This window comes from Hyperolius riggenbachi, chromosome 1 (assembly GCF_040937935.1).
Source record: "Hyperolius riggenbachi isolate aHypRig1 chromosome 1, aHypRig1.pri, whole genome shotgun sequence".
Lineage (NCBI taxonomy): Eukaryota > Metazoa > Chordata > Amphibia > Anura > Hyperoliidae > Hyperolius > Hyperolius riggenbachi.
Genome location: NC_090646.1, coordinates 406,304,016 through 406,328,704, shown reverse-complemented (window position 1 = coordinate 406,328,704; position 24,689 = coordinate 406,304,016). Strand labels below are relative to the sequence as shown.

The 24,689-nt window shown below is 44.5% G+C and overlaps 1 protein-coding gene across 1 annotated transcript in view; it reads left to right on the top strand.

Annotated features, from left to right (window-relative positions):
* RIC1 (RIC1 homolog, RAB6A GEF complex partner 1) overlaps positions 1–24,689 on the top strand; it is a 190,859-nt gene that overhangs the window by 149,511 nt on the left and 16,659 nt on the right. Inside the window, exons 21-24 of the mRNA XM_068235469.1 lie at positions 3,440–3,576; positions 8,401–8,687; positions 18,838–19,032; positions 23,345–23,522. Coding sequence (XP_068091570.1) covers positions 3,440–3,576; positions 8,401–8,687; positions 18,838–19,032; positions 23,345–23,522 — 797 coding nt within the window. The remainder of the gene's footprint in view (positions 1–3,439; positions 3,577–8,400; positions 8,688–18,837; positions 19,033–23,344; positions 23,523–24,689) is intronic.

The window sequence follows — 24,689 nt, the reverse complement described above, 5'->3', positions numbered from 1 at the left end:
GATGGCAATGATTTTGTTAGTTATAGTGAAAGTCTTGTTCACATTTTTATTTTATGCTATTTTACTATAACGGATTTTGGATTGTGGAATAAATCACCTGGGTTTCCATTAATTCGCATTGGGAAATTTTGCTTTGATATAAGAGTTCAGAACGGATTATGCTCACAAACCATGGTTCCATTGTATTAATTTAGTGAGCAGGCAGAGGGTGGAAGCACCTGAGAAGCACACTGAGCTAGCTGCACACTGAGCTAGCTGCACACTGAGCTAGCTGCACACTGAGCTAGCTGCACACTGAGCTAGCTGCACACTGAGCTAGCTGCACACTGAGCTAACTGCTCACTGAGCTGCACACTACACAAGTTGTAGTGCTGCTGCTCCCATTTACTGTGTTCATACACCCTAATCATAGTGAAAAGGAACAGGACCATCTGGAGCCAAGAAGAAACTGCTCCGTGTGCTGCCACACATTACAAACCTACTGTTTGCGTTACAAATTAATACAACCACATCACTTTTTTTTTTTTTTTTTTTTTTTTTTTTTACTCCTTTACAGGCAAGACCCCTTTACTTGTGCTACCTAATATGTGCAGAATAAGTTTTACTTAAAGACAGTCTGAAGCCAAAATCAAATCTTCTTTTTTTCTTTTAATACCCTTAAAAAGAAACTGTGACCAAGAATTGAACTTCATCCCAATCAGTAGCTGATACCCCATTTTACATGAGAAAACTATTCCCTTTCACAAATGGATAATCGGGGGGGGGGGGGGGGGGGGCTCTGTATAGCTGATATTGTGGTGAAGCCCCTCCCACAGGAGACTGTGAGGACCATTTTCCTGTCTGTGAACCTCGTTGCATTGTGGGAAATGGCTGTTTACAGCTGTTTCCAACTGCCAAAAAAGCAAGCAGCAGGCACTGCCAGCAGTAAAAATGTCACCATGTGATAAATGTCAGAATGTAAGTAAAGGAGAGGAAAGCTTTTACAATGGGCAAACACTGAGTAAATCATTTATACATAATTATTGTAAAAATGAGGCACTTTTTTTATTATATAATTTTCACTGGCGTTCCTCTTTAAGTAGTATAGGTAAAGCTGAAACGCTGCATTCCTGCAGCAGAACAAAGTTTTATTACCCCCAAATCCCCGGGGGGAAATAAAGGCAGCGCTTCCTGAAAGAGGCAGAGCTTAGCGCAGTAGCTCTGCCTCTACTGTTGTCAGTCGCCGCCTCTCCCCATCCCTCTGTCTTCCTTCACTGAGAGGGGCGGAGAGAGGCAGAGAACCGTACGCAGATTAACTTTAGAAGAGGCAGAGCTACAGCTCAAAGCTCTGCCTCCTTGCCAGCAAAATCCACGACTTTGCCCCGGGATTTGGGGGGTGTAAAGCGCTCGTTCTGCCGTGAGGATGCAGCATTTTAGCTCTACTTATACTGCTTAAGATAAATAGATGGTGAAAAAAAGTTTTACACTGGCTTCAGTGTCTCTTTAAACATTCACCGGTAATTATAGCTGCTATGATCTGTCAAGGCACAGACTATGCAAATTAGGCTTTTTTTTGGCAGATTACATACAGCTGTCACACAGCTGTATTACCAACATTCATCTGTGACACTCTTCTTGTGTTGGGACTGCATGTGCATATACAGTACATAAATGTGCTAAATGTTCAGCACCATCTAGTGGCTAAATTAGAACAAACAAAACCAATTCAGGTTGTATGAAATGGAGGTTCTTGTATTTTCCAGGATTCAGACCTGCCTTTGAGGTGAGCAGTGCCATGCCAAAGTATTCTATTAAACTGCACAGCTAATCACCCATTTCTTTGTGTTCTGGGCATTTCTTCAGCTGTAAGCAACCTCCATAGAAGCACATTCAGAATAATGTGTCTAAATGAGATTTGCGCACCCACATCATGTTGTGCAAAATGTCAGATCTAAATCAAAGCATGAAATTGCATTAAAGGGGAACTGAAGTAAGAGGTATATGGAGGCTGCTATTGTTTCCTTTTAGTCAATACCAGTTGCCTGGCAGCCCTGCTGGTCTATTTCTCTGCAGTAGTATCTGAATAACACCAGAAACAAGCATGCAGCTAGTCTTGTCAGCTCTGACTTTAAAGTCTGAAACACCTGATCTGCTGAATGCTTGTTCAGGGACTATGGCTAATAGTATTAGAGGCAGAGGATCAGCAGGGCTGCCAGGCAACTGGTATTGCTTAAAAGGAAATAAACATGGCAGCCTCCATATACCTCTCTCTTCAGTTCCCTTTTAATTACTAAACCCCCACTTCCTAATTTAAAAAACAAAACAAAAAAAACTGTTGCTAGAAAATTATTAGTACGCCTAAAAATTATTTTATTTCACTTTGGAGAAACTGCTTGGATAAGTGTATGAATAATATGTATTTATTAAGAAAATTAAGAATTGCTATATATCTAGGTATTTCCAAGTTTTGTATTATGAAATTGACAGTGCTAACTATGTATCAGTACACAACACTACAGATACTTGGTGAGAAACCTTAAAGGGAGCCTGAAGTGAGTGGAATATGTAGGCTGCCATCTTCATTCCCTTATAAACAATGACAGTTGGGAGTCAGGCTGAGCTTTTATGCTTTGTCACACACCTTTAATAAGCATGCTCATTCTAAGCCAGTGACTTAAGGACCGCGGTCCTAAAAACCCCTAGTGACCAAGCCATTTTTTAATAATTAGGCCACTGCAGCTTTCAGGCCTCGCTGCAGGGCCGTACAATCTAGCACACAAGTGATTCCCCCCTTTTCTGCCCACCAACAGAGCTTTCTGATGATGGGCTATGATCGCTCCCAGGATGTTTATTTATTTTATAAATATTTATAGTGTTGTTTTTTTTTAAATAACTGCTATTTTTTAAATTTTCGTCTAACCCTGCCCTTCCTCCCCGCGCTAGCCAATGTCAGCGGATCGCTCCTGTGTGTCTCGGGGACATCCGTGTCACATGGCTGTCCCCTGTACAGCGCTGCTGTAGATCGCAGCGCTGTACCATAAATGGACGGTTTTCACCGTCTAACAGTCTCCTAGTGGCGATCCCCGCTGGGAGGCTGATGACGGAGCGGAGCTCTGTCATTGAAGCGGGGATGCACGCGCAATCCCCTGCCATCTCCACCCTTAGGACTGCACAGCAATTGGCGTGGTGTGGTCCTGAGGCTGCTGCCATGTTCACGCCAATTGGCGTGGAGATGTCGGCAACAGGTTAAAGTATTAGAGGCAGAACATCAGCACAGAAGCAAGGCAACTGGCATTGTTTACTAGAGAATGAAGATGGCAGCCTCCATATTCATCTCATGTCAAGTTCCCTTTAAAAGGAAATGGCGAATAGGTATGTAAATAGTGTTGATTGACATTTGGATAAGAACTGTGTTGCAGAGCATGTTTGTAATTCTGTACTCTCTGTGATTATTGTGCAGGAGCCCAGTTCCTCTAGTGGGTTTGAATTTTTTAGGAATCGCAGCATAAGTTTGTCCCAGTGTGCTGAGAATCTTCCTGTGGGAAAGCTTAACCTCCAGAAAACTCTGAGCATGCCCTCCGGTCCAGCAGGGAAAAGGTAAGTTCTCCTGGCATTTAACTATCACACCTGCTTGTTACAATGCATGTCATATCGGTCACTGTTACGCCATCATTTTTAAAGACACTGAAGTGAAAAAAAATTGATATAATGAATTGGTTGTGTAGTACAGCTAAGAAATAAAGCATTAGGAGCAGAGAGATAAGTCTAATATTTTTTTTTTCCAGTACAGGAAGAGTTAAGAAACTTCAGTTTTCTATGCAAATTGCCATTGAGCTCCACCACTTTGAAAGTCCTGACTTCTGATTAGGTTATCTCAACTGTATTGTGTTTTTCTTTTTCAGGAAACAGTTCAGGACAGGTCAGAAGTTCACTGCCTGTTCTGTAAAAACATTTAGAATGCTGAGTAATGTATAAACTGCAAATATTAGAGAATGATGCAATGTTGTTAAAAAAAAAGCTGTAAAACTGAAAATAAAAATGAGTATTTTTTTTGCTACCAATGTTCTAGTAATTACCCCTACTACACAAGCAATTCATGATATCAGAATTGTTTTCCCGCTTCAGTGTCTTTTTAAGGCACATACAGTACAGACCAAAAGTTTGGACACACTTTCCCATTCAAAGAGTTTTCTTTATTTTCATAACTATGAACATTGTAGATTCACACGGAAGGCATCCAAACTATGAATTAACACATGTGGAAGTATAGAACATAACCAAAAAGTGTGCAACAACTGAAAATGTCATTCTAGGTTCTTCAAAGTAGCCACCTTTTGCTTTGATTACTGCTTTGCACACTCTTGCCATTCCCTTGATGAGCTTCAAGAGGTAGTCACCTGAAATGGTCTTCCAACAGTCTTGAAGGAGTTCCCGGAGATGCTTAGCACTTGTTGGCCCTTTTGCCTTCACTCTGCGGTCCAGATTACCCCAACCCATCTCGATTGGGTTCAGGTCTGGTGACTGTGGAGCCCAGGTCATCTGGCGCAGCACCCCATCACTCTCCTTCCTGGTCAAATAGCCCTTACACAGCCTGGAGGTGTGTTTGGGGTCATTGTCCTGTTGATAAATAAATGATGGTCCAACTAAACGCAAACCGGATGGAATAGCATGCCGCTGCAAGATGCTGTGGTAGCCATGCTGGTTCAGTATGCCTTCAATTTTGAATAAATCCCCAACAGTGCCACCAGCAAAGCACCCCCACACCATCACACCACCTCCTCCATGCTTCACAGTGGGAACCAGGCATGTATAGACCAACCGTTCACCTTTTCTGCGTCGCACAAAGACACGGTGGTTGGAACCAAAAATCTCAAATTTGGACTCCTCAGACCAAAGCACAGATTTCCACTGGTCTAATGTCCATTCCTTCTGATGTTTAGCCCAAACAAGTCTCTTCTGCTTGTTGCCTGTCCTTAGCATTGGTTTCCTAGCAGATATTCTACCATGAAGGCCTTATTCACACCACTTAAAGGGAACCTTAACTGAGAGGGATATGGATGTTTCCTTTTAACTACTTTGGCCTCCTGGACGTACTAGCTACGCCCAGGAGGCCATGTGCGCATCCGCGCGCTCCCGGCCGCGGTTCGTTAGCCTGGCAATCAATGAATCGGGCTAATGTGCCCGATCACTGATTCCTCTCCCCCGCAGAAAAAGCGACAGCTTCTCTCGGAAGCTGTGCTTTTTCTGGCTGTAGCGTCCCCCATACGTCGCTCTAAGCGTATGTTACGCTTAGAGTGATGTCATGTAAACAGTCATGGCCGCCATCTTGTGGCCAAAAAGTAATACTAAAACTAAAAAAAAATAAAAATCAACACACATTTACATTATAAACCTTTTGTTTACATCCCACCCTCCCAAAACTACCCAAATAAAATGTTTAATATAAAAAATAAAAAAAAATTACAATAAAAAAAAATGTAAATATTTACCTAAGGGTCTAAACTGTTTAAATATCAATGTGAAGATAATATATTTCTCTATTTTTTTTATTTTAAACTTGTAAATAGTGATAGATGCAAAACGGAAAAAATGCACCTTTATTTCCAAATAAAATATTGTCTCCATACATTGTGATAGGGACATAATTTTAACGGTGTAATAACCGGGACATATGGGCAAATACAATACGTGAGTTTTAATTATGGAGGCCTGTATTATTTTAAAACTATAATGGCTGAAAACTGAGAAATAATGAATTTTTTCTTATTCTTCCTGTTAAAATGCATTTACAGTAAAGTAGCTCTTAGCAAAATGTACCCCCCAAAGAAAGCCTAATTGGTGGCGGAAAAAACAAGATATAGATCAGTTCATTGTGATAAGTAGTGATAAAGTTATAGGCTAATGAATGGGAGGTGAAAATTGCTCGGATGCATAAAGTGAAAACGACTGAAGGCTGAAGTGATTAAACAATACTAGTTGCTTGTCAGTCCTGCTGATCTATTTGGCTGTAGTGGCTGAATCACACACCTGAAAGAAGTATGCAGCTAATCCAGTCTGACTTCAGTCAGAGCACCTGATCTGCATGCTTGTTCAGGGGCTGTGGCTGTGGCTAAAAGTATTACATACACAGGATCAGCAGGAGAGTCAGGCAACTGGTATTATATTCAAAGGAAAAAAAATTCACATCCTTCTCAGTTTAGGTTCCCTTTAACAGTTGCTCTAGAGATGTCTGCTGCTAGAACTCTGTGTGGCATTGACCTGGTCTCTAATCTGAGCTGCTTTAAACCTGCGATTTCTGAGGCTGGTGACTCGGATGAACTTATCCTCCGCAGCAGAGGTGACTCTTGGTCTTCCTTTCCTGGGGTGGTCCGCTGCTTTTTTTCTTGCAATAATACAAATCCTAACAGTCTATTCAGTAGGACGATAAGCTGTGCATCCATCTGACTTCTCCACAACGCAACTGTTGGTCCCAACCCCATTTATAAGGCAAGAAATCCCACTTATTAAACCTGACAGGGCACACCTGTGAAGTGAAAACCATTTCAGGTGACTACCTCTTGAAGCTCATCAAGAGAATACCAAGAGTGTGCAAAGCAGTAATCAAAGCAAAAGGTCGCTACTTTAAAGAACCTAGAATATGACCTATTTTCAGTTGTTGCACACATTTTGGTTATGTACTATACTTCCACATGTGTTAATTCATAGTTTGGATGCCTTCAGTGTGAATCTACAATGTTCATAGTTATGAAAATAAAGAAAACTTTGAATAAGAAGGTGTGTCCAAATTTTTGGTCTGTACTGTATACCTGGCCATAATAGCACAGCGCTACAGCTTTATTTCAGTTGCTTATACTCCATGTTTATCTTTATTATATACTGTTAAAAACTTCAGTGTGTACATCCATCCAGTTTTGATTGGCCAATTCTACCAATTCCATGTAGTATGTGAGCTGATACATAACACCTGTTCATAGTATTCTTTCTTTTTTTTTTTAACCACTTAAGGACCAGGGTATTTTCTTCTGATCGGTGCTGCGTGGACTCTCCTTTAGCCCGCAGCACCGATCAGGAAATAGCCAGGGCGATCAGACTTCCCCCCCCCTTTTTTCCCCACTAGGGGGATGTCCTGCTGGGGGGGTCTGATCGCCGCCGGCTACCCGCACTTTCCGGGGGGGCTCTTCAAAGCCCCCTCCGGAGCGCTTCCCGCCCTCCCCGGCTTTCCCTCCCTCTCCCTTACCCTGTGAGCGGCGCAGGACGGAGTCCCGTCCTGCGCCTGATAGGATAGGCTTCTGCCTATCAGATGCCGGCGATCCCCGGCCAATCAGAGGCCGGGGATCGCCGATCTACGTCACGGCGCTGCTGCGCAGCAGCGCCGTGTGATGTAAACAGTGGGGGTTTCTTCCCCGGATATTTACATTATGCGTGCGAGCCGCGATCGGCGGCTCGCACACTGTTCACGGAGGCAGTCTCCATGAACTGGCATGGAAAGGCCGCTCGATCGAGCGGCCGTTTCCATGCTATACCACTAACGACCCGCCGACGCCTATCGGCGTTAGGCGGTCGTTAAGTGGTTAAAGTCCAGTTCATAGTATTCAAAACCTGTCGGCACTCATACTGCATGGAAGTGGTAAAATTGCCCAATCAAAATTGGATGTGTATGCAAGGCTTAAGACCAACCACCACCACCTTTTAGGGAGAGGATTAGTCAAGGAATTTTTGTACTTGTCCCTGTCTATTAGTAAGAATTTTACTCACTTCCTGATGCTCTCACGAGCGTTGCAGGAGATGTTCACACAGAATCATTTTTTCCTAGACTTGGGAAAGGTTGGCTCCTCCACTAGATTTTTATTGCTCTGTCTGTTTGGATATTTTACTCGCTTCCTTTCTTCTGTGTTGGCCATGAGGTAACCAGGAAGTGAGATAAAATGTTCACCCTAGTGCCCCCCCAATAACAAACTGATAGTTATTGTAACCCTCCCCTCCTTATCTAAAACTGTAAAATAGATGAGTGATCTGAGGTAATTGTTGTCCACAGCATTTATAAATCTGTGCTTCAGGAAGTGGCTGGTGTAATTGTTCGGTAGTTGATTAGCTCATAGCACCACATAAAAGCAATGGAGAACTTATGCTGGGAATACACCATACGTTTTTACTCTGGATAGATGGGTTTGATAGATAATTTCCGACATGTCCGATATTCCTTCCGATCGTTTTTTGCCTCGATTTCTCATAGAAGTGAATGAAAAAAGATAAGAAAAAACAAGTGGAAGATAAGAGAATCGAGCGGAAAAAATGAACGGGTGGAAAATCGAGCGAAAAACGTATCGTGTGTACCCAGCATTACACAGAACATTAACAATTGAATGTGGCTTTGGGTTTTAAGTTGTGTAGTATGTAATAACCTAATTGTTGTTTGTTCAGGTGGAGTAAAGATAGCGATTGTGCAGAGAACATGTATATTGATATGATGCTATGGCGACATGCTCGGAGACTGTTAGAAGAAATAAGACTGAAAGACCTTGGCTGCTTCTCTGCTCAGTTGGGCTTTGAGTTAATAGGCTGGCTATGCAAAGAGCGCTCACGTGCTGCACGGGTAGATGATTTTGTCACTGCATTAAAGAAGCTGCACAAAGATTTTCTGTGGCCATTCCCGGTTATCCCAGCTTCCTCCATCAGCTCTCCCTTTAAGAACGGCAAGTTACGGACAGGTAAGCCCCCATCTGTACTTCTACTTTGTTTTGTGAACTGCATCAGAAGTCTTCAGTCTTTTTTTATTAAATCTGCCTTAAACAAAATGATCAATACACTGGTGTGCTGTGCACTTTTCTCAATTTTGTATCTCACCATCAAATTATCGAAATAACCCATACAATGCCAGTAAAGAAGAATAAAACAACCAAAGTCATAGAACATAAAAGCAGTAGGCATACAGATTATCAATATGACTATGCTCTGTGGCCCTAACTATACCGCACCAAGTATTCTATCTTTAAGTCAGTCAGCTAAGCCTACTTCAGTAGGCCTGCCCGTCAGTCCCCAGCCGCAGAGATTTCAGGAAGCGAATGATTTTATTATAGTCATTACCAAGAAATAAACAATACCTTTTCATCAACAGAGGGGGGTGGGTAATTATGACAGTTTCTTTAAAGAGATTGACTAGAGTGAAGTGTCAAGATAGCATCTTTGACTTCTATAAATAAGGCTTGTGAGAAGGGGAGAGGGGGAACATGGCAGTGTCTATGCCAGGAGAAATTCCAGTGAAAGAAAACTTACTTAGTTCCCTAAACCCAGAACTTCCTCTCTGCTCTAAAAGATATGCAACCACATAGTAACCTTTACAGAAAAACATTTATTTGCTTGCAGAACTCCTGCAATAAATCTGTAGGGTCTACTTCCTGGTTTCATGGGAGCGCAGGAAGAGCTAACCTCCTGTGTTTACATATTAGCACAGAAGTCGGTACACCAACTGCACAGTTCTGCCAGAGCTGACCGCTCAAATTACACGTGGTAACTTGCTGAGAAGGGAGAATTTGACAGGCTGTTACTTCTAAACACCGGGTGGATTTCTTTGTTTTCCAGTCTCATGTGCAAGCATTTATATGGTATATATGGTCTCACATCCCTGCTCCATTGACTCTCTGTCCTCTTCTATCCAATACTGTAGCCGGCCTCATACAGACACAAGTACAGAGGCATAAAGATGGGACCCAGTACATGCAGCTGTATGACGCTGGCTGGAGTGCAGGCAGGGATCCGCCGGTCATTGCTGGAGAGTTGATCTAATACTTACCAAGCATGGGTTCGTATGGGTAGCACTGTGGCCTAGTGGTTAGCACTTTCGCCTTCAGCACTGAGTCCCCAGTTTGGATCCCAGTTAGGTCAACATCTGCAAGGAGTTTGTATATTCTCTGTGTCTGTGTGGGTTTCCTCCTGGCACTCAGTGTTTCCTCTCACATCCAAAAAACATACAGATAAGGTCATTGGCTTCCTAGACTATTGGCCCTAGACTATGATACAAACACTACACGATACATACATAGACATATGACTATGATAGGGGGTAGACTGTGAGCTCCTCTGAGGGACAGTTAGTGATAAGACAATATACTCTGTACAGCACTGTGGAAGATGTTGGCGCTAAATATATAATAACAGTAATACCACTGATCTCTGCATGGTGGGGAAAGAGATCCAATAGACTACAAGAGAAAGTATATACCGTATTTTTCGGAATATAAGACGCACCGGATTATAAGACGCACCTAGTTTTAGAGGAGGGAAAAAAAGAAAAAAAAGATTCTGAACCAAAAAGACTCCTAAAATATTTCATCAGGTGCTGTCATATCCCTCATCTTAGTGTATTCAGTCTAGATACCAGTGTAGTGATCTGCTGTGGGTTTCCATGAAAGCACTAAATAGCAGCATATTGTATATTCTCACCTCTTACTCACTAGATGCTGCTGCTAGTCTCATCACAGTGTGACATGGGGGTAGGGAGTATCTTCTCCCTGGGCAGCCTTCTCAGCCTATAGGAGGATTAGGGGTGGCATCTCAAAAGAGATCCCTGCATGTAGACTCTACTACATGCTATATAAAAACATTGTGTAGCGCTGCCTCAATAGGTTGCCATGGTGACCTCCAGCTCTGCTACGTAAAAACCTTACCCCGCCACATAAGAAACATTTACTGTCATACAGATATAAGATGAAAATTGCAGCCTTACTGTGAATTGACGCGGCATTGCATATCATCCCCCACGTGCTCTGCCGCTACTGGTGTCCGCCACGTGTTCTGGCCGGCTTTGCTGTATGTTCCCCCATGCTTCGGTCGGCTGCGGCTGGCTTTGCTGGGCGCAGTGTCCCCCACATGTTGCCGGCTTTGCTGGGCTCCTTGCCTGGCTCTGCGATAGGAAACCATTGCCCCCGCTTCATTAGAACGGCCCGCCATGGTGATGCAAAGCGCCGGTGACGCGATGCAGAGGTGGCGCCTCCTCCCCTCGCCGCTATCATTCAAGAGGGGAGGAGGCACCAGCTCTGCTAATCACATCGCGTCATCGGTGCTTTGCATCACCATGGCAACCCGTGACTACAGTCAAGCAAAGGAGGATGGGAAATGCCATACATCAGCGCGGCGGGCCGTTCTAATGAAGCGGGGGCAATGGTTTCCTATCGCAGAGCCAGGCAAGGAGCCCAGCAAAGCCAGCAACATGTGGGGGACACTGCGCCCAGCAAAGCCAGCCGCAGCCGACCAAAGCATGGGGGAACATACAGCAAAGCCGGCTGAAGCCGGCCAGAACACGTGGCGGACACCAGTAGCGGCAGAGCACGTGGGGGATGATATGCAATGCCGCGTCAATTCACAGTAAGGCTGCAATTTTCATCTTATATTTGTATATTTGGTATATGACGCACTGACTTTTCACCCCCAGTTTTGGGGGAGAAAAAGTGCGTCTTATATTCCGAAAAATACGGTAAGTGGGCCACTGACTACCAGGGATGTCCAGGTAAGGGGCAGGTGGGACCACTAGTCTACCAGGGAGGGTCTATAAGGGGTATGGGGGGGAACAGGACCACTAGTCCACCAGAAAAAATTGAGGATGGGGTTCCAGTAGACTACCAGGAAAAATGTAAAAGGAGGGACTATCGGGGGAATACAGTAAGGAGTGCTACTATTTGGAAGAGGGACCACAGCATAGTGGCCGTCGTAAGAGGGGACCGAACAGGGACCACTATAAGGCTGGCTGGATACATAAAGGCACTCGGAGGGGGGGGGGGGGGACCTATGGGGAGACTCGGAGGGGGGGGGGGGGGACCTATGGGGAGTAGACTTGGATCAGGCAAGATACTTTTATGGGGGTACCTAAAAGGTAGACATGGGGGGGGGGGGGTGGCATATAAGAAGGTACCATTGTAATAGGGATGCAATGGGAATTATTAGGATAAAAATATTTAAGCATGCCCACTTTTAAGACCACACCCCCATATAATCAAATTCCCATTCCTCTTTCCTATTGACCTCTTCTACCCATTTTTAACCGCTACGTTTTTAAAACATTTACAGTTTGAGGTGAAAATGTGCACTGTAACCACCTGTATTTGAAAATCGAGTATCAACCTACATTGTACCAGCAACATACAGTAGTTAAAGTTTTGTGGTAAATGGGATAAATTGCCAAATAATGTTTCTTCTTTTTACTCTACAGTAGCACTTTGTATATTAAAACTGTAATGAGTGGGAACTGAGAAATAATGTATGTGTTTCTACCAGGGCTGTGGATTTCACCGACTCAGACACCGCTAATTTGCATATTACAATTTTGTTGATTAAAAGTATGTAACGTTAAATTTGTCTCTTAACTGCCAACGCTTAGGAATTTTACAAGACATTTAGACTACTATATTTGTTCCCTTTAGACTATAACTAGTCCTTGGTAAGAGTACTTGTAAAAGGTACAAACCAGAACAAAGAACATCTATCAGGCCCTAGGCAATGTAAGTGTGGGTACATGTAAGAGTGATGTGCAGGTACTCTGCAGGAGAATGAGGCGATTATTCCTCTATTACACATTCTTCATGCACAATCTGAACCAGGTTTATGGGTGATAAACACCTCTGTGTTCAATGTGCACAACATTCTCAGTGGATTATCTGCAGCTCTGTGAGGAGTGCATATGTAGAGTATAGTACTACTGTGTAACAAAGTAAACCTGAGACAGATGAAATTAAAGTTTTATACATACCTGGGGCTTCCTCCAGCCCCCTTCAGGATGATCAGTCCCTCATTGTCCTCCTCCACCACCTGGATCTTCTGCTATGAGTCCAGGTACTTGAGCCAGTCGGGCGTAGTGCGCATGCACACACTCCGCCGCCAGGAGCATACTACACCCGTGCAGTTGCAGAATGTTCCTGGCTGTAGGAGCGGCACACGGCCGGACTGCGCTGACTGGCTGAATTACCAGGACTCATAGCAGAAGATCCAGGTGGTGGAGGACAGCGAGGGACTGATTGGCCTGAAGGGGGCTGGAAGAAGCCCCAGGTATGTATAAAACTTTACTTTTCATCCGTCTCAGGTACCCTTTAATTTGTAGTCACCAAACCAAATTTTAACAACATATCAAATTATTTGATTTCATGAGCAAAGAGAGTGCATACATTTGCATAAATCAGCATCAATGCAGAATTATTTCCATCTCATTGACCATCTCGATTAGTGACACAGCTACACATCAGGCTTTATTCTTACAGCATAGATGTTATTTAGTATATATGGTACAGCCAGAACCCGAAGTCTGGCCATTTCGGGTTCTGGCCGGTCAAAACGAGAAGTGGCCGGCTAATGCGGCCAATGTAAGAAATGTGGCATAATTTCGGAGTTTGGCCGGCCAGAATGCGTTGTGACTGTATGCGGCCGGCCAAGTCCCGAAGTCCTGCTCCCTCGGTTCTTCCCCTGTGCTACTCCAACCTCAAATTAGGGTGACCGAACCAGAGAGGCGCAAAGCGCACAAGTGACCCGCAGGACGTGAACACTTAAGTGCGGAAGCGCCAGCCAGTCATTTGGCACTTCCGCATGTGAAGTGTACAGGTCTGGGCGGGTAGCGTGCGCGCTTCTCTGCCTCTCTCCTCTTCTCCCCGCCTCTTCGGTCGCCGTGATCTGAGGTCTGTGAGTAGCGCAGGCAAACACCCCCCGCCATGCAAAGCGCAAAGGAAAGCCCCCCCCTGCCATGCAAAGAATACAGTAAAGCCCCCCCCCCCTGCCATGCAAAGCATACAGTAAAGCCCCCCCTGCCATGCAAAGCATACAGTAAATACCCCCCTGCCATGCAAAGCATACAGTAAATACCCCCTGCCATGCAAAGCATACAGTAAAGACCCCCTGCCATGCACAGCATACAGTAAAGCCCCCCTGCCATGCAAAGCATACAGTAAAGCCCCCCCTGCCATGCAAAGCATACAGTAAAGCCCCCCCTGCCATGCAAAGCATACAGTAAAGCCCCCCCCCCCTGCCATGCAAAGCATACAGTAAAGCCCCCCCTGCCATGCAAAGCATACAGTAAAGCCCCCCTGCCATGCAAAGCATACAGTAAAGCCCCCCCCCAGCCATGCAAAGCGCCTAGTGAAGCACCCCAGCCATGCAAAATGTGCAGCCCCCCCTCCCCCCCAGCCATGCAAAGCAACCCAGCAATGCAAAGTGCAAAGCTCCCCCCCCCCCCCCCAGCCATGCAAAGCACCCCCAGCCATGCAAAGCACCCAGAAAATCCCCCCAGCCATGCAAAGCGCCCAGAGAAGGGCCCCCAGCCATGCACCCCCCCCCCTTTTCATCTGTGACTAATCACCACTGTAATTAGATCTCTCCCCTGTGCCACGGCAGAGCAGCTAATTTTAAAGTACAGGATGTTAACAAATGTTTCTGCTTCCGTGAAATCTGGAAGTAGACACGCTGCTGATTTGTTACAGGATTGTGTATTAGCTGTGACGGTTATTATGCTGTTGTGTATCTTTCAGAGGAAGTTCCGAGTGCCATTCATGGTGCTGGACAGGACCCGGGATGTTCTGGGATTTGTGCCTTTTGGACTTTGGCCGACTGACTTTGGCTGTTTCTAGAACTGGCCGGCCAATGTCAGAAATTCCCAGCATTTTGGACTTTGGCCGACGTCAAATCGGCCAGTTCTAGAAACGGCCGGCCAATTCTAGAATTGGCCGTTTTCTGTTTTTGGCCATAACATATATAAGGGATTCCTGTGTACACATCATATATACAGTCACAATCAGATGAGAATATCTGACTTTAACCATTTGCCGACCGCGCACTCATAACGCGCGTCGGCAAAGTGGTAGCTGCAGGACCAGCGACACACATCTGCGTCGCCGGCTGCAGGCTAATTAATCAGGAAACAGCCGCTCGCGCGAGCGGCTGCTTCCTGTCAATTCACGGCGGGGGGCTCTGTGAAATAATCCGCTTTGTTTACATTTTTACAACGCTGCTAACAGTAGCACCGTTGTACTAGATCAGCGATCCCCGGCCAATCAGCGGCTGGGGATCGCTGTCACATGACAGGCAGGAGCCTGTTAGAGGCTGCAAAGGACAGATCCGTTCCTGTGCAACCTCTGATCTCTGGGGCAGGGAGGGAGGAGAGGGAGAGGGGGAATCCTGCGGTGGAGGGGGCTTTGAGGTGCCACCCCCCCCCCCCGCCAGCCACACGCAGACAGGAGTGATCAGACCCCCCCCCACCACATCATCCCCCTAGTGGTGAAAAAAGGGGGGCGATCTGGTCGCTCTGCCTGGTATTTAATCTGTGCTGGGGGCTGTAGAGCCCACCCAGCACAGATCTTAGAAATCAGTGCTGGTCCTTAAGGGGGGGGGGGGGGGAAGGGTAAACGCTGAGTCCTGAAGTGGTTAAAAATACGGGGACTGCTTTTCTATCATATTATCATATTTTCTATTTTAATTACAGTTACAAATTCATTAGCAGTCTGAGTCGGTGCATTTTTTCCCGACTCCGACTCCAGGCACCCAAAATTGCTCCGACTCCACCTCCACAGCCCTGGTTTCTACTATTCTTTAAAAAAATGATTTTCTAAAGAAATTCAAGTTTGTGTCAAAAGATACACCTATAACTGGGGTGTCATAAGTAATGATAGTTATTGCTGGTTAAATAGGGACATAACTAAAATGTCAAAACTATCCATAAGGTGAAAACAAGCTCTAGGTGATTTCTATTCATATTCTTAGTTGTGTAGTACCCACCTGTGGTGATATATTGGGGTGCTGATGATGTTAAGGATAATACAGGAACATATTTTTCATTTTTATGCCTGCGGTGTACTACTGTATCATATATGTGATTGTCTGCTAGCCAGTCTGGCTTTGAAGGCATTGGCAGCTAGCTTCATGGAAACTGTTAATGTGATTGTGTGTGTGTCAATAGACCTACATTTGCATTGAACTCCTCTGAAAGCAGGGAGCTTGGACATTAGCATACAGTTCCTCTGGACAGCCAGGAACAGGCAATTAGGTAACCATTCCCTATTGTCTGGCATCCTGCAAAGGTGGTGCATTGCTTTGATCTTTGTATTAATGTAAACAGCTGCCTGTTGGTCAAAACACTATCAGACCAATTGAGTCTGCCAAGTTCAAAGTGGACAGGAATGTTTGAAATTTACATGACAGCCTACTGGAAATGGGTGAAGGGTTGAAGTCCTTTTGAGACTATAGTTTTACCTGTGGAAATTGGGTTTATGGAAGTGTTCTGAAATCTCTGAAAAGGTCAAACACTAACACAGGAACACTTTGAAGTTGCACACGTTAAACAGGAAATTGGATTATTCCTGGACCTGGGACATTGGGGTGGCCCCGGGGCACACATTTTGCTATAAAACAGCAGCCTGGGACAATCACAGATCATCTTCTCCCGAGAGTAGCTCATCGCTAGGGATGATCCAGAGGAAATCGGAAAATTCGTGTCTCTCCACGGTTGGACATTTGCGCTGGTAAAAGTTCAATTTACGTTTATCCCATATTATTTTTATGCAAACTTATCTTGCGGTGTATCCTTGTAAACTTTTATTTTGTAACTTTTTTACTTTGTTTTTGTAAATCTTTTGTATATATTATGTTCTGCATTGTTCCACTTTTTTCCTGGAATATTAAATCGTTTGTAATAAGTTTGACTTCTGCTGTACTAAACTAACACTCATAGCCTAGTAGAGGAGACTGAAGTGTAACGGTGTATAAGTCCATGCCTGATTGTATGATTGAGCAACACTACCGTATAAGATTGTAATTGCATTGTGTTTATGGGGCACTTCCGCGCTCGACAGCAGAGTGGGAAGTCCCGGAGTGGCTAACAGTATCGTTCGGAACGACTGTTAGTGGTTTTGCTTCACTTCAGTGTAAGATTGCAACTGTGTGGTTGTGTGCGTGGCGTTCACGTATTCGGCCTAAAGTGTAAAGCTGACCCGAATACGAAAACGCGGATTGCGTGCTGAGCACTCGACAGCCGACTGGACGTGTTTAGCAACAGCTAGTGATGGCAGTGAGAAGTGTTTGAGGGGTCAAAGCCTTGTGGTAGCTCGACTAAGGCTGCTTCCCCTCTCGATCTGGTCAAACCCGCAGTCTGGAACCGTATACGCAGGCGTGCCGTGGGCCAGTTCCTGTCATAGCACTAAATGAACAAAGATATTGACCAATGCAGAATGACTTAGCATCTTTCCTATAATATTTAATTTCATTTAACCACTTGCCAACCGCGCACTCATAACGCGCGTCGGCAAAGTGGTAGCTGCAGGACCAGCGACGCACATCTGCGTCGCCGGCTGCAGGCTAATTAATCAGGAAACAGCCGCTCGTGCGAGCAGCTGCTTCCTGTCAATTCACGCCGGGAGGCTCCATGAATAGCCTGCGGGCCGCCGATCGCAGCTCGCAGGCTAAATGTAAACACAAGCGGAAATAATCCGCTTTGTTTACATTTTTACAAACGCTGCTATAGCAGCAGCGTTGTACTAGATCAGCGATCCCCGGCCAATCAGAGGCCGGGGATCGCTGTTACATGACAGGCAGGAGCCTGTTAGAGGCTGCACAGGACAGATCCGTTCCTGTGCAGCCTCCGATCTCCGGGGCAGAGAGGAAGAGGGGGAATCCTGTGGTGGAGGGGGATTTGAGGTGCCCCCCCGCCAGCCACACGCAGGCAGCAGCGATCAGACCCCCCCAGCACATCATCCCCCTAGTGGGGAAAAAAGGGGGTCGATCTGGTCGCTCTGCCTGCTATTTGATCTGTGCTGGGGGCTGCAGAGCCCACCCAGCACAGATCATAAAAAAACACGCTGGTCCTTAAGGGGGGGGGTAAAGGCTGAGTTCTCAAGTGGTTAAAGTATAATTGCAGTCTTAGTGTAGCTTGTTATGATATAGATCATTCTCATTAGCCAAAACCTGGTGTGCGCAACCTTTGTGTGGGTTTGTCTGACACTCCACTCCCCATCACCTCTTTCATAATTTTCAATTAATAGGTTGGGATTGTACTAATAACTTTATCTCATCTGTTAGTAATCTTTGTGCCCTGATGAAGAGAACTAGGCTTGCTTTCATCTCCCATGACTTGCCTATGAAATAATACGTGTGTGGGTGGACTGACAAAGCAGGCTAAAGGCCCGTACCCACCACGCGATTTTTCCAATGACCGGCATGTTGGGGGGGGGGGGGGGATTTGGAGCGATAAGCAGTCGCAGTGTGGGAAATAGGTGCTAGATCACACAAAAACGTTTAGCGATGCACGCCAATAACGACAGTCACTGCAGTTAGGATCTTTAAGATCTCCGAAGGCTCCACGCAAAGTACCGCAATTGCTTGACCTCCTGTTTGCACCCATCGTGGAATATTGCGAGCAGGAAGAGGAATCTATGCACAATTGTCGTAAAGGAGACATCGCTAAACCTGTCAGGTGGTGAGTACTTAGCTTTAGGCAAATAATTCTGATACCACAAAATCTTCAGTGTGTTGCTGTGTTATTACAGTGAGGAAAATCTCCTAAAAGCTGTATCCAGCTGCATAAAAAGAGTATTTCGTTTTTTTTTTTACTTTGGCAAATATGCACAATTAAGCAAATACCTTAATTTTTCAAGAGATGTTAAAGCTTACTTTCTAAAAGTTAAGTTGGTGGTTGTTCATTCTAAATTATCACCTGTACTGTGCATCTAGTTACAGAGGCTTACAGCCAGGCTGTTTCCATTTTAGGACAACAATCAGCAGTGGTGGCAAAAAATGGCTGCCTCCATATTTTCCTCATGAGAGATGTACTGCAATAGAAACCTTGGTTTTGTCCCTCTTTATTAATTGTTATTAATCATGATGTCCTGTTTTGTGCAGTAATTGGAGATCAGTTCCTTAAGTCACGGTCTGCTGATAACTTCTTGAACATGGAGATGGACAGTGGTGTCCCCAGTGCTCCTCGAAGTCACAGTTGGATGGGAAGCATTGGGACTGGCCAGAGAGAGATGGACACTGCCTCTTCTCACAGTCCGCACACACAGGATGCTTTCCTCTCTCCACTGCTAAACAAAGGTTAGTGCACACTTCACAGGTTATTCTTTATTTCAGCTGCTGCATGAAGGGACCGCACAGAGTAAAATACATATTTTAATTTTCTGCTGACACGTTTTATGTAAGTCTTACACAAGCGAGTGAAGCTTAGAGAGTCTGTGTTTTTGCTTGCCATGCAGACTTAAAGTATGTAGCAGCCAAGCCCTGAGAGATTCTGCTTACCCGCAGCTTAGAATTATGATATATTATAGAAGGGTGCACACAATATCCCAGCTTTTCACCAGCCACAATCTGCTCCTATATCCTATTCTGGCCTCCATTGCTCTGGTTGCTTTAGGTTGTAGGGTTTATCTGCTGGTCAAAGTTAAGAAATATGCTAAACATAAAAAGATTGCCATGCATGCACATAGGCAGTGCACAAATTAATATATATATATATATATATTATTTTAACTCTGTGGATCCCTTTTATCCATTTACTCTTGATGGGGCAGATATCTGGGAGTGTCTTTCTCCCCCCCCCCCCCCCCCCCCCAATACAAATACTGCAGCTGCTTCCTAGACATGGAAGGTGGGGATTAGCTCCTTGCCCTAAACATGAAGACAAGGGCACTTTGCAAACGTCAGCTGGACATGTTTCTTGATATATTATACACAAACAGTGGGCTGAAGTTTTGTTTATCTCTTCTGCACACCTTAGGATTGCAGCTTAGCAGATCCTCTAGCTACGGTAACTGCTGCTAGAATGTGCAACCTCTCAGTTTAGTGAATCAGGCCTTCAGTGATAGATGTCCTTTGCCACAGTGCCTGCTTCATGCTGTACCAAATTTGGCATGTCCATTTTGTAAATTGTTTACATGAATTATCCATTCTCTTAGGCTGTATTGTAAGCCATTTGGACCATTCATTAAGTGCAACTTAACTGAAGGTGCAAGTGATATTTTTCAAGCAATATGGTCTCCATTCTGACACTCTTGGTTCCTTCAAAATCTGGTATGCGTATGTAACTTAATGACACATTGCTACTGTACTGTTCTCAGTGTAGTTCCCCGTAGTGGCTATTGTCTTGAAACTTTAAAGAGGAGCTGTTAGGTATAAGGTCTCAGAGAAAATAAACACATATATCAGTAGCTAAAGATTGGCTGTACTTACATTACATATGCATTTCACTGTCCACGTTTGGATTTCACAGAATTTGTATATAGTATATGCAGAGATAGATGCTCATGGCAGGCTCCATGTTTTTCTGTCAAATGTGTCGTCATGTCCTGCCTGCTTCCTGATCACAGAAAAGCTGGTACTAAATAACAGTGTGCAGTGAATATTAATGAGCCATGTGGCTAGGAACAATAGCTGACTCCTGCAGAGTACTCTGCCCCGAGATTTATCAGTGCTACACGCTGGACTGATTACAAGCTTCTGTAACGTCTCATTAGCAGCCGAGGGGAGGGCCCCAGAATGCTTTGCAGTATAGTATGCGGCTTGCGTCCTTATGGGTCTATAACAGCCTTTAAGATAAGCACACATCAAAGGTAACTGAGATTTTTATCTTCACTAATGGCTTTTGGGCTTCCTTCTAAACTGTTTAACACAGGAGAATAGAGGTTTAAATTAGCTTCTGCAGCCTGACAGTTACTCTTTAAAGGAATCCTGTAATAATTAAAAAACAAAGTTTCAATTACCTGGGGCATCTGCCAGCCCCCTTGCAGACGCCCTGTGCCAGCGCCGGTGCTCAAAGATCCTCGGCTCCCCCGCTGCGGCTCAGTTTCACTTTTGCCAACTTGCAAGTTGATGGCCACTGCGCCTGCGCACGTTCTTGCTCACGCTCCTGTCACCCTGAGTGTCCTGCATAGTAGAAATTCTGTCGTACTGCGCCTGCGCAGGACTCTTCCGGTTATGGGAGCAGGAACGAGGGCGTGTGACTGGCAATTGAATAAAGTGAAACTGAGCTGCAGCATTGGACCAGACAATTGTTGAGTACCAGTGCGGGCACAGGGCGTCTTCAAGGGGGCTGGCTGAGGCCCAAGATAAGTGAATTTTTTTTTTTAATCATTACAGTTTTTCTTTAGAGGACACCCAAAGTGAGAGGGATATGGAGGCTGCCATATTGATTTCCTTTTAACCACTTGAGGACCGCAGTGTTAACACCACACACACACACACACACACACACACAGCCATTTTTAAATAGGCCACTGCAGCTTTACGGCCAAGCTGCAGGGCCATACAACTCGGCATACAAGTGATTCTCCCCCATCCCCCCCCCCCCTCCTTTTCTCCCCACCAACAGAGCACTCTGCTGGTGGGGTCTGAACTTTATTACCTTCCATCCCTTCGCCAGCCAATCAGCGCGATTGGCTGTAATAGGCTTCAGCCTATCACAGCGGATCACTTCCCTGTGTCCCAGGGGGACAGCCGTGTCACACGGCTGTCCCCAGTATAGCGCTGCTGCAGATCGCAGCTCTGTACAAGGCAATTAGACGGCGGTTTTGCCGTCTAAGTCTCCCAAGCGGCGGGGCGGAGCCCCCGAGCAGGAGCTGCACGCGCAGAAGCTTAGAGAACCTGAACTGAAAATAAAAAGTCAAAATAACCATACACAGGTCATACTTACCTCCTGTGTAGTCTACTCCTTAATCTTTCTCCTCTCCTGCGTCCCATTTGTCCTCTGTGATCAATGGAATTCTCCTTCCTCTATTTTAAAAATGGCCATTACCCCATAACAGCTTTCTGGTCAGCACACTGTTAAACTGTAATATCACGCACTTGAGCCATAGGGAAACATGGGCATTACCTTGCACATTCAGTTGTAACTGACAGCTACTGAAATATAACTGACAGCAACTGGTATATTTCAGTTCTGACAACATATTGTCAGAACTGGAATGGCTCACTGTAAGAAGAAATGGTGAGCTTGTGAGTGGAACTGACAGGGAAGTTAGTATGTAATATTCATTTGAAGTTACGTCATCTGTTTATTTTAAATAATTTTACTCGCTTCAGGTTCCCTTTAACTTACTTGCCCCTGCAGGCCCCCTGTGCCCCACCAGGACAAACCATTCCTCCGCAGCAACTCTTTGTTTTGCCAACTGAACCAGTCATTAACCACTGTGCCTGTGCACATGCACAGGATGCTCCCGGTGATGGGATCGTGGACGTTTGTAGCCAGGGCCGCGCAGGCGCAGTGGACTGGCTCAGTCTGGAGAATTGGTTTGTCCTGGCGTGGGCACAGGATGGTTGCAGGGGGCCAGTAGAAGCCCCAGCTAAGTTGAACTGTTGTTTTTTTTCCCCCCCACAGTTATGGTTTAGGGCCTGTGCACACTGAAAATCGCCTAGCACAATCGCAAACGCAGTGCGATCACGTTTTTTTAATCAAAATTCTGCTTGTGGTTTTTGTGCATTTGCGCTGCAATTGTGATTTTGCTGAGACTGTTTTCCTGGTTTTCTGATTATCTAAAAAAACGCAATGAAAATCGCCTGCATTGTGTTTTTTTCTGAGCTTCTCAATTGCAAGCCCTCAAAAAGCTTTGCAGGCACTACGATTGCGATTTTCTAAAGTCACATCACACCACTGTGTACAGAGCCTCACAATTTGCTTTATTTTCATGAAGGCTTTGCAATTGAAAAATTGCATATGATATTAAAATCGCAGCACAACATAGACAGTGTGTACATGCCCCCCTAAGCAACTGCAAATATCAATGTATTACCTTTTCATTCCACTGGCAGTATGTCCAGAGACAGTTATAGTCACAGGCCTATGAGGGCTCATTCACATTAGTCAGTGAGTGAAATTGCATGAATAAAAATGTGTGTGAATGGGTGTGTGAGTTGCTGTTCATTTCCATGAGTTTTACTGCATTTTCAAACCACTGTGAAGTGACATAGAGGGAAAGGAAACCAGCTGGGCTCATCTGCATAATCCAACTCACATAGCAAGCATTTCCATGAGTTGTATTAACTCTCAGCTTGTTAAAATGCACTGCACGCAACTCACCTTTGTAATGTGAATGACAAAATGAAAGTCTATAGACTTTCATGTTCCCTTGTAAAACGCACACTACGTGCAGCGAGTTAAAACTCTCTGCAACTCACTCAGTGTGAATGAGCACTACCTGTGTGACAGTTTTTGCATGGTTATTAACGTACATGAAGGGATTTTCTTTAATTTTTCATTGTACTAAAAATTATATTTTTTAACACTTTTTCTGTTCTGGTTTTCTCTCAGAACGTATTTCAGCAACTTTTGGTGTAGTATAACTTTTCCAAGCATTTTGTCAATTTTTTTAAATCTTTGTATAATCTAATATATTGTCTTGAACTGTGTGACCTACAGGGGATGAGTGTAGCATTGGATCAGCAACTGACCTAACTGAAACCAGCTCTGTGGTGGATGGAGACTGGACGATGGTTGATGAGAACTTCTCCACACTGAGTCTCACACAGTCAGAGCTAGAACACATTTCCATGGAACTGGCCAATAAGGGACCTCATAAATCACAGGTCCAGCTACGGTAAGCAGGCGATGTACAGTAGTTGACTACAGACTACTTTTTATAAAAGTAGTTACTCAATATTTACCACTTTATCCACCTCTACAGTATATGTACGCCCTCTGTGACTTCATCTAAGCCACGAGTCAGTAGATATACATCTTGTAGCAGAAGCAGTGCTGTGCAGGATTGTGGTTTCTCCTGTGCACATTTCTGAAACTATCTGATGCAGCACTAATTGGTGAAAGGGAATATATGTTTCCTGAGCTAATAAGATTGATTTTTACCATTAAAAATACTTTTATTTTCTCAGTTCATAGTGAAAAATACACTCTGTAGCATTATTTCAGAATCAAATATCTTCACCATAAATTGTGACAGGAACATAATCTAAGTTTTGTGATAAGCGTTTTTTTTATCTACAGTAGCACTTTTTATTTTGAAACTGGAATTGGTAAAACTGAGAAATGTTTTTTCTCTATTTTTTTCCTTGTTTTCCCACTAAAATTCATAGAAAACACAATTGTTCGAGGGGAAAAAATTGCATACAATGAAAGCCTAGTTTGTCTTGAAAAAAAAAATATATATTTCATTTGTGTCATGAGTAGGGATAAAGTTATTTCTGATTTAAATAAGGACATAGCTAAACTGTCAAAACTGCTCTGGTCCATAAGTGGGAAACAAGGTCTAGATGTGAAGTGGTTAAATATTATTATATGTGACTTGTATTTAATAAGATTGACAAGCACTCCAACAGGTAATAATTATTATTGTATAGGCTCCCCTTCCCCGAGGAGGGTGACATCGCTAGTCATTAGTGCTGCTCGCCAACAATGTAGTATATGAATAACTTTCTTCAAGGTGCTTGCCTAATATTTTAAAGTAAAAGTTTTATAACTAGGGGAGCTGAGGGACTGAGTAAAAAATGCAGCAAACTTGCGTACAATATAAGCTGTTACTGTCCTAGTAATAAAACTGCAGTCTGTCGGTCTCTGCTTTAGCAGTGCGTCTGAAACATTTTATACTGTAGCTGGTATGCATCTCCAAGACGCACACTGGCACTTGCTGTGATGCTAGATCACACCCAAATCCCTCCAGATGTGCAGGGCTATAAGGATACACCTGTGTGACCTGTTTGGCCTAGTGCACACCAGAGCGGTTCTGCTGCGGTTTGCGATCCGCTTGCGG